The sequence below is a fragment of the Bradysia coprophila genome, chromosome III, assembly GCF_014529535.1.
Source record: "Bradysia coprophila strain Holo2 chromosome III, BU_Bcop_v1, whole genome shotgun sequence".
In the NCBI taxonomy this organism is placed as follows: Eukaryota; Metazoa; Arthropoda; class Insecta; order Diptera; family Sciaridae; genus Bradysia; species Bradysia coprophila.
In genome coordinates, this window is record NC_050736.1 from 3,714,421 (window position 1) to 3,725,197 (window position 10,777).

Consider the following 10,777-nt stretch of genomic DNA (forward strand, 5'->3'; position numbering starts at 1 on the left):
CAAAACGAGACTTCTCGGTCAGTCTCCCAAAGTCCAACGAAAAATAATCCAGGAAAGACCACTCGGTCGGTCTCTTACATTCTCGTAAAATATTCAAAACGAGACTTCTCGGTCAGTCTCCCAAAGTCCAACGAAAAATAATCCGAGAAAGACCACTCGGTCGGTCTCTTACATTCTCGTAAAATATTCAAAACGAGACTTCTCGGTCAGTCTCCCAAAGTCCAACGAAAAATAATCCAGGAAAGACCACTCGGTCGGTCTCTTTCATTCTCGTAAAATGTTCAAAAACGAGACTTCTCGGTCAGTCTCCCAAAGTCCAACGAAAAATAATCCGAGAAAGACCACTCGGTCGGTCTCTTTCATTCGCGTAAAATGTTCAAAAACGAGACTTCTCGGTCAGTCTCCCAAAGTCCAACGAAAAATAATCCAGGAAAGACCACTCGGTCGGTCTCTTTCATTCTCGTAAACTGTTCAAAAACGAGACTTCTCGGTAAGTCTCCCAAGGTCCAACGAAAAATAATCCGAGAAAGACCACTCGGTCGGTCTCTTAAATTCTCGTAAAATATTCAAAACGAGACTTCTCGGTCAGTCTCCCAAAGTCCAACGAAAAATAATCCAGGAAAGACCACTCGGTCGGTCTCTTTCATTCTCGTAAAATATTCAAAACGAGACCACTCGGTCAGTCTCCTAAAGTCCTACGAAAAATAATCCAGGAAAGACCACTCGGTCGCTCTCTTACATTCTCGTAAAATGTTCATAAACGAGACTTCTCGGTCAGTCTCCTAAAGTCCTACGAAAAATAATCCAGGAAAGACCACTCGGTCGCTCTCTTACATTCTCGTAAAATATTCAAAACGAGACTTCTCGGTCAGTCTCCTAAAGTCCTACGAAAAATAATCCAAGGAAGACCACTCGGTCGGTCTCAAAAATCTCATAAAATATTGAAAAAGAGACCACTCGGTCAGTCTCGTTCAGCCAAAGTTCAACAATCATCAAAGAAATAAAATATTGAGAATGAAATGAGACTGAAAACGTAATGAGACTGAAATGAGACCGTTGATCATGCTCATTTTACAGTCTCACTGAGACCTTAATTTTCACCCGGGTCTTTACACTTAAGCCTTGTAACAGTTTAAAAACTTAATGTTTTATAATTAATTTGTAGAGATATCTAACGAATATGACCGATTCTTCTAGCTCGCCGATGCAAAAGTTGAAAAACTGAAAAAACTGAGGGTCGATGAAGTCCGACAATTAAAAGAACAAATCGACGCTTTGGAGGGTTCAAGAATATTTTACCTGAAAATTTACAATGGTGAGTAACATTCGAATGCTATTTTGTTTTAGGACGGGAAATTAGAACGTTTGAGTTTTCTTATCTCTGTATAAACAAATTTTTCTGCAACAATGAGAAACAGATCAAACCGGCAGAATAGTAAAATTTGTATAATAAAGTGGTCTACCGCCGAAGTTCACATTATTGTTGCAGAAAAGTTTTGAGTTGTTCTTAGTTCGCCTTTTACTGTTTTCATTTAACAAACAGATGCAAGGAAGCAATTGTCACTGAAGCCGATCATCGTCGGTGAGGAGCAATCGGTGAAAATAAGTGCAAACATGTCAGTGGTTGATGAAGGTGACTGTGATTTTGATGACGGTGAGTGCAATGTTGAAAACATGTTTTTTCTGTATTGATCTAATTTGCTCGGAACAAGTCAGGTCTGACCTGACCTGAAACCTAAACTTGAAAAACCTGTACCAAAATTTCAGGTTGAATCTGACATGAATTGACCTGAATTAATTTAAAATGGATATTCGTCGTGAAATGATGGTGGTTTAGTTTAAATTATTTTTTTTACCTCGTTTTCGCAAATTTAAAATCTATCGGAAAGATAGAGTTTTACTGTAATGCAACTCAGTATCATAATCTCCTCAAACATTGAATGCATCTGTTGCAATATGTTATAGCACGGGCCCTTAAAATGAAAAATCATATATTTGAATGAGTGTGTGACAGTTCGTGTACAGACAGTAAAAAGGGACTCTTTATGTCAAAAGTAGAGGGAGAAAATAAAGCAAAGTTGACGTTTTCGTGTTAGTGGTGTGTGTGACAATGAATGTACAAACCAGGTATGGTCTATTCACACAAGCCGGAGGAAATAGCGAATTCATATAACAAACTCACCTTTCAATGAAAATCATTCTCTAGCATTGAAAAGAGCTTAATTCGAATTTAGAATTGATGAAGAAAATTCTGGTCATCTTTTGTAGCAACACTCAGATTCCTTCTTTAACTTATGAAACATATATTAAACATCTATTTTTTCTAACATTTGTAGAAACTCAAAACGCATCGATCGGCACTCCGGTAGCACAACCTATGCACACTGTCCATGGTAAGATTTGTTTTACTTTTATTCTTAACTTAGATTTAAATTTTGCTGTATTGATCAAATTTTGCGATTGTTCGTGACATTTTTGCAATTCTTATCTAAAAATTTCTTCAAATTTATTCAAAACTAGCACTGTTACCCGGCCTTCCGCCGGGTTTTACTGATTATATTAATGCTAATTTGATTTATTGACATTTATTAACTGCTTGGATTTTCAGTTTTACATTTTTCTGCTTGAAATTAAAGTCCCTCTTTTCCATTGGTAAGCGTTAAAAAATTTAGAGCGAACAAAAAATATAAGGTTGATTTTTTTAGAATATAGGATTAGTACGTAACAATTCACGCCGTAAGTGTGCCTAAAATTTGAATTTTAAGTGAACGATTCGATGAAAAAGTGAACCGAAAAATACATTTCAACGCTTCATTGTATGAAAATGACGCTACGTTAGAAAGACCTCCGCACTTTTCATTTTGAATTTCGACCGCACTTACGGCGTGAATTGGAGCTCAAAAACGATTTGTCTGTTGTACGTCTGTGCATCCATATGTATATACGATAAGTTATGTGAAACGCATCAGATTTTACATACTTTTGTTTTCCCTAGAGTCGAAAGTGGCGAATTACATCACTAGGGAAAACAAGAAAATTGGTTTAGGTTTCAAAGGCTTTACCGGCGGATTCCAAGTAGGCCGTTTCTGAAAAACATCCTCGGGGATCAGCTCCGCTAATACGTCTGAGGTCGATTCTGGAAAACACCATCGGATGGATGGCCTTCAGAGGCCGTACTGCACAGAGGTGATGCGTGGTGCATCGAGATGGCGCGTGGTGCACCAAGGTGACGCGTGGTGCACCGAGATGAAGCGTGGTGCACCGAGGTGAGATGAATTGTGTTTGTGTTTTATATTATAGAGTTTTATATTATAGACAAGTGTACGGTAGTTTGACAACATATATCTAACAATGTCATTTACAAGAAAATCTTCGAAAAATGTAAGACAAAAATTAACAAATCCAATTGGTTTGAAGCGAATTCATTTTTAATCGTTCACTTAATTCGAATTTAAAATTGATGAAGAAAATGCTCGACAGACTCTAATTCCTTCTTTAACTTACGAAAGAAGTATATTAAACATCTATTTTTCTAACATTTGTAGAAACGCAAAACGGTTCGAACCATTCGATCGGCAATTCAATTAGAAATCCGATGGCCTCGTCGACACAGATGATGAATGATGACGGTAAGATCTATTTTACTTTTATGTATATTCAACGTTAAATGAAATGAAATTAACCCACAGATAATAATGACAGCATCGTTGATCTGACGAATGATACTGTGTTGCAGGATGATGAAGGTATGCACAACTACGTTAGAAAATAAGGCTTTGTTTAGTATTATTTTTTCAGCACACGTCCTAACTGTCCATGAAAAATTGTAAAATCAACATGGGTAAATCCAAAAAAAAAAAAAACAGTTTTATACACTTGAATCTTTCTCGATTTTATCAGCGTATACTGTAGTGTGTGCAATAAATAATAACTTAGTAACAACCATTTTACATTACATTGTCTAGGTCCATTTTCCACACAAAATACTTGCCGATAAACGTTGATTCCATTGTGATTTAAGCTTCTTTTTACGAACTTTTTACGAATATTTTGATGAATTGATTGCGTTTTAAATTAATTTGAATATTTTTAATTCATTTGACTGAAATGCGTAGCGATAAAAAATAGAGTTTTAGCAAAAGAAAAAACTGCAAATTTGTGTTTAGTTTGAATACAGTCGGAGAAAGATAAGTTTCGACATACTCCACGTACTCAGCGATGTCATCGTTTCTCCAGTTCTCTCAATTGCTATTTGAAATAACACTCAAAATGAGAGAATACAGAAACGATGATATTGTTGGAAATGTCGAAAGTTATATTTCTCAAAGAACTTATTTTTCACTGACTGTAAGAGAAAAATTGACTGTGACGTACTATCATTTCGCTTCGACACACACAATGATCTCTTCCGCTAAAAAAGACTGTTTTTACTTAGAACTTATCCCTGAATCGGTATGAACATCCATGTGTTGCTAACAGGGTTTTTGCTTTTCATTTGTACAGATGAAAATCAATCGGGCAGTGGATTGGATGCAACTGGTGCCAACAACAATCCCGTTGAAAACGAGTTATCAGATTCCGGTAACCTAATATTTATAATTTAAAATTTTGTTGTACAATTCACACTTTCACCATTGCAATATTGCATTGTTCTGATGTGCAAATTATTTTCACAAAACCCCAAAGTTAATTAGTTATTTTTGGGTCGAATAAAGTGAATAGTCAGGATATATATACACAATCCCACTAGTCCAACCACAGAAGAAACACTGTGTTTGCACGCTAAAAAAAGGGTTGGAAAAAAATTTGCATGTAATTAGACAAGATCGAAGTAAAAAGAAAGAATCTTCCTTGCTTCTTGAAAAGTCTTCCTTTTGAAAACACCCTTTCCTCTTAGCTGTCGTGATTCATGGATGTCTCATGCATGTTCAAGAAATTTTTTTTTTCATTGTATTTATCACAAACAATTCTATAAATTTTTAAGACACTCCAAATATGTCATTTATGCCGGTCAAAATTCCTAGAGAAGGTAAACATCTCACAACATATTCGTTTTTCCTTGTCACTATAATTAAAACTCATTGTTTTCAGCATTTAACGTTCCCGTGGTTAGGGTCGACGGATTCTTGAAAGACGGTGACGGCTACATTTACACGAAATCAAATAAAAGCTCGTTTGCAGGAAAGAACGGGCGACGATGGCAGTGTTTAGGCCAAGACAATATTTATTGTCCAACACGGGCCTACACTAGACCGAACATAAAAGATATGGCGTACATTTCAGTGAGAAGAAAACATAATCACAAAGCTCCAGCTGCAGCGCCGGAAGAAGGAGGAGGGAATGATTTAAATTAATTTGCGTATTTGTGTTTTGTAAAAAAGCGTGCGAGAGACAACTCGGCTGGACCGATGCTAATTGTGATGTTTTTATGTATTTATTCTCGCACGTTTTTCAGTTTTCATTGTTTATTTGTTTTAATTTTTGTTTACAAAACTTTTTTTTTACAAGAAATAAAGCGTTTACAAAATATAAAATATCTCGGACGTATCGTTTTCATTGTCATTTCACTAATTTTGTAATTGTAATGTTTGAGGACGTACAGAAATTAAATTGTATTTGTTTCACTGGCGTTAACTTTTTTCGCTCAGTTAAATCTGTCAAAGTTAACTGTGAGGTTAGATTCTTCACGGCCTATTTTGTTCGTGAAGAATTAACTTGTCAGTGAAACTTGACATTTTTGATGTAAAAAGGAGTTTGGTTGTCGTATTGATGCAAAATAATTATTTTTGAGCGGTGACATTGTGTTTAATTAAATAAAATCAATGAAATAATTTGTGCATTAACCGAGCGACGAAAAAATTGATTTTCTGTACGGCACGGCCTCTTTAATTGTAATTGACAAAGTGTTGTATTGCTTTGACTTGTATTGACCAAAATTATTGAAAAAATTTCTTTTATTCAACGAAGAGCGACGAAACGTGTTACCGTTTACGATTCGTGACGAAACATTTTACCGTTTACAAACATAGTGCGGACGAACAACAGGACAAACAATGCTAATTTCGGCGTATCACGCCATCATCAGTGCACCCATGTCTTGCGATGACTATGTGCATATCAGCACGACACAAACTGAAGTGAGCAATCACTTCAATTGTACGAGCATTATATACACTATTTCGTCATTTGTAAAAACTCTTTGAGTGATTCTTTTGAAAATCCACCTATCAAAATCGGACCTATTTCGTCTGTGATGGATATATACATGGTTTGAAAGGTCTTTGCCAGTAGACCTCAATACAGGTCTCACACAGTCTCGAGCCACACCTGGTTGCTGGTGGAAGATCTCCGAAGTTGGGAAAATAGTGTTTTTTATCCGAATTTTTTGGCCGTTATAAATGATCGTTCCGGGTGAGAGTGGGCTCGTTGGAAAGCTGAGCTTAAGTACTTTCGGGTCATGTCTAGTTTGATTAGATTCATTGATATATGTATGCAACAATTTGCAAGAAAAATTTTCAAAATCTGTGTGAACTTTAGACAGGTCTGGGCTGGTACTTATGACGCTTCCGTTGATACCTCATTTGCAGTGCTGGTGATTGCCGACATAACATAATTTTATGTTAGTACAACCGCTACTTGTAAAACTCGCCAGCAATCACCAGCACTGCAAATCAGGTATCAACGGAAAGCTTATGATAATTGGGAAATGAGTTAAATAATTTAACTACGATCGTGACCATTTTTGGATGTTAGAGATAGTATTATTATTTCCCAGAGAGCCAGAGAAATAATGCCACTAGAGGATAATCAGCCCGCGATCTCCTAGTGCTGTTACCATAGACTGTTACAAATACAAAATATAATGCTCTTTGAGTGGATTTTAAGTTTCAAATATGGACTCACAACTTTTATTTATTTATTTAAGGTGAATTTAATGTCTTCACAAATTGTGTCTGCTTTGTATGTAACGTTTTTGCATTCGCCTTTCTTTAACGTTTCATCGCAATAGTCTTTAGACATAACGTTCAGCAATCCTTGGTAGTATTTTTCCTGTTTTTTATTGTACTCTTTGCATGGATGTGGATCGCCACCATAAATGCATGATGTATCCCAGACGACAACTGAAACTTTCTTTTTCTTCTTTTTCTCGATAACCTCTTTGATCTCCGTTTTCTTACAAATTAGACGAAATTCCCTTTGCGTTCGATTGTCCTTTATTTCAACGCCTTTACATTCACACTATAAAAAATAAATTACAATTTAACAGAATAACATGGTTATTTAAAAATAAATGTTCTTACGTTTCCATGTGTAATTGGTCCAACTTTTATACCTGTGGCAGCTGATGACACCTTGACAAGTGCCAGTATAAAAACCGCAGCGATCATAATTATTAACTTCATTTTTAGGATTTAGGATTAGGTATAGGAATCGAAAGGCAGTTATAAGGTTGACGATTAATTTCCTTAGAAAAGTTATAACGTTTTTCCTTGCTGATGATAAATGGATAAAGCTTTGTTTAAAATACAAACTGAGGTGAAGTAAAATCTTGGTGTTGTATTTATACTCAATTTATTTGTTTGTTTAATCTCATTGAACAACATTCGTTTATAAAATTGAGAGTGTATCTGCTATCATTGAAAATTCATTTTACAAGCTGAAACAATATTTTTAGTCTCACATATAGGTCAGTTGGATATCTATATGTATGTATCTCATCTTATCATCTGTTGAGTTATATGTTGGTGATGTCACATGCATAATTATGTAGAACCACGGAATGAATGACTCAATCTGCTTGAATAGGATGGGAACAGTCCACACGTGTAGCTATATGGTGCAGTGGTTGAAACATTCTACTACCCGTCAGCGGACTGTTACCTATACATACCCTAAGCAAAGAAAGCAGAAATCGAAACCAAATCAATATCCACGTCTTGACGAGGATGATGAAGGCGATAAGAATGATGAGGAAGAGGATGATGAGGACGGTGAAAGCGACAATGATGAATGATTTTAGATCTTGCGGTTTTCTGTTGTTTTTTGTTTCGTTTCTTTTTTCCTTTCCCTGTTGAATTATTTGTGGTAAATAAACTTCAAAAAAAATGTCTTCATTCGGTCGTTAGATTGGAACTACCTGACATTTAGCCTCCAGATTCGGATACTTAGAAAAACTTTTAAAATTTTGTCTGTTGTAACGCAGCAGCAATAAGATTCTAGTACAACAGTAGTTAGACTGTAGTAAAACTATAGTCCGACTGTAGTAAAACTGTAGTACGACCGCAATGAAGCTGCGGTACAGCGATTGTAGCTCAGCGGTTATACAACAAGCGGTAGTACAACAGTAGTACACCAGCTGTAATGTAACTATAGGGCAGCGGTGGGACAACTGCTGTACAGAGATGTACAACTGCAGTACAGAGGTGGTACAACTGCAGTACAGAGATAGTGCGACTTTTGAAAAGCGGTAGTGCGACTGTAGTACAGAAGTAGCATATACGTTGCATCCATTTCCTGAGTTGTTCAACTTTGATTTACTTGCGGTTGTGAAGCAGTTGAAATACCAGAGATTGTTACTTGGGACACGAAATCGCGGTGAATAATTTTCAATGAAACCAAGAAATCTTACCTGAGCCTATGCGTTTTTTCGGATTTCTTTTAAATGACATACCTTTTAAAGAGTGGTCCCTCAGTTATTAAAGTTTAAATTTTGTATTTGGGAAATGTCTTTTTGTGACGGTTAGTGCATAACTCTCCACACTATATTCACAAATACCGACAATTGGCACAAAGATAAGGTAAAATTCTTGTCTATCCATTGTCTGATCCGAAATCCAATTTCTGCGAGTTCACTGGCTTCTGATATTCCATCACTTCGTACAAGGTTTTCTTCGATATCAAGAGCAGTGATTCGATAGTATCATGGCCAGCGCTTTCAAGTCGCGCTACATCAACTGCTCATCACAGCACAACAACACAAAAAATCTAATCCTATTGTATTTTGCACAAAAAATGTAACAAAAAAATTACAATTAGCCTACGCCAGTGACGTCACTCAGATCTTGCGAACGCGCCGCTATCTTTGATGTCACTGGACTGTGTACAGTTTTTCCGGCTCTTCAAAATCTGTATCTCCTCAGAGGGAGATTGTCCGATGCTCCTTTCATAATTTTCTTCAAAGTTCTAATAGTTCGATTTTTTATGCCTCTAAATAGTTCGCCTTTTGACGCCTAATGTACCTTTTAGTATTTGCCATTCCGGATATATGCCCGTTACAGCAATTTCCATGACGTCTTTGACGCCACCGACCGTCTAGATTTCAATTTCATCCCCAATTGCAATTTAACAATCAATCCATCCAACAGAGCATATATATACATACTAATACCCTATTCAACTGTACATCCATAAATTCAAGGTTCGTTGATTTTCGTAAAAGAGACCATCATTGTCGAAGTTTTACGAACCCTAATTGACATGGACCGATAACGTTACCTCAACAGTTATATTTCGTCAACCAACACGGAAGTACAAGAAATTTGTTTTCTTCTAAATAGGACCGTAAAGTTTGTGAAAGAATGAATTCTTTTTCGAGTGCTTGTAGCGCGGGCAATTTTAGCGATGTTATGGCTACGTTGAAGGCCAATCCAACAAATACGTCTTCACTGCTGAAATTAGCCGGCGATAATGGATGGAATTGTTTACAATGGGCAGCATGGCACAGTCACATTGAGTGTATGAAATTCTTGTTAAAATTGAAGGAGTTGGACATTAATGCAAAAGAAACTGGTGAAAGGACAGTTCTGCACATAGCATTGTTACCCAAAATACAGCAAGTGTTTAATTATGTAAGTGGACGTTTTGAATACCCGCGCCATCCGTCGTATGAAATTGTGAAAATGGTACTAGAAGCAGTAGTAAAGAGCAATGATGTTAGTTGTTTTGATGGAGAATGTCCTCGCATCCTAGCTATTGCTCTAATGAGGCATCACCTTGATGTTGTGAAATTGTTGATCGATTGCACTGCTTTTCTAAGGTTTAGTAAAGAGGTTTTCTGGCACACGGCTGCAATATTTCAGCGAGTTGATTGCATGCGTTACCTACTTCGTAAACCAGAAAACGATCTAAAAATACGAAATACTGTTGGCTGGCAACCATGCTTTTTATTCATCCAGAGCCTTCTAACTTCCGATGATATACCATCGAAAGAAGACATCGAGTTTTGTGTTGACCTATTGTTACTAACAGTTGAATCACCGGTAGACACGGTGGAGGTGTACTTTATGATACTGGATTGTTTTAGATATAAAGATAGAAACGTTGACGACCGAGCTCGCATTATATGTACGGAAATAGTGAAAATTTTAATGCCACATCTTCCGATAGCGGAACTCATTGAAAAGATATTACACACAAAGCTACAAAGCTTCTACACTGTTGTTACCCTCATTTTGTTTGAAAAAATTAAAGGGAACATTCAAAACTGTAAGTTGACCAAGCCAGTTGTGAACAGTTACCTTCGAAATTTGCAAGACATGAAACTCTTCTTTTTGCAAGAATTATTTATGCTTTATACGGCGAATGAATCACTATTCAACGAATATATCGCAGAGTCAGTAGAGATGGGATTGACTTTCGATAAATTTGAACTAGATTCACTATTTCGTGTGGCTTGGACGCAGCAAACTACTAAGCAGGATTTATTCAATTTCATGAAAAGTCTGATTTCAAATAAATTCACTTTCATAACTTCAAGACCGTTACCACCACCACCGCC

At 36.5% G+C, this 10,777-nt stretch overlaps 1 protein-coding gene and 2 long non-coding RNA genes across 3 annotated transcripts; 2 read left to right on the top strand and 1 right to left on the bottom strand.

Moving 5' to 3' along the window:
• The first annotated feature begins 1,171 nt into the window (after positions 1–1,171).
• LOC119078302 lies at positions 1,172–3,593 on the top strand. Its single transcript, XR_005087979.1, has 3 exons — positions 1,172–1,315; positions 1,544–1,654; positions 3,546–3,593. It is a non-coding gene; the product is annotated as an uncharacterized LOC119078302 (long non-coding RNA).
• Position 3,594: 1 nt separating this feature from the next.
• On the top strand, positions 3,595–4,581 carry LOC119078318. Its single transcript, XR_005087985.1, has 3 exons — positions 3,595–3,629; positions 3,690–3,746; positions 4,504–4,581. It is a non-coding gene; the product is annotated as an uncharacterized LOC119078318 (long non-coding RNA).
• A 2,313-nt stretch (positions 4,582–6,894) lies between these two features.
• LOC119078079 lies at positions 6,895–7,519 on the bottom strand. Its single transcript, XM_037185540.1, has 2 exons — positions 7,302–7,519; positions 6,895–7,239 (listed from the first exon to the last, which is right to left on the bottom strand). Exons 1-2 carry the CDS (start codon positions 7,401–7,403, stop codon positions 6,913–6,915), a joined length of 429 nt encoding a protein of 142 aa, XP_037041435.1. The 5' UTR covers positions 7,404–7,519; the 3' UTR covers positions 6,895–6,912.
• Positions 7,520–10,777: the final 3,258 nt, after the last annotated feature.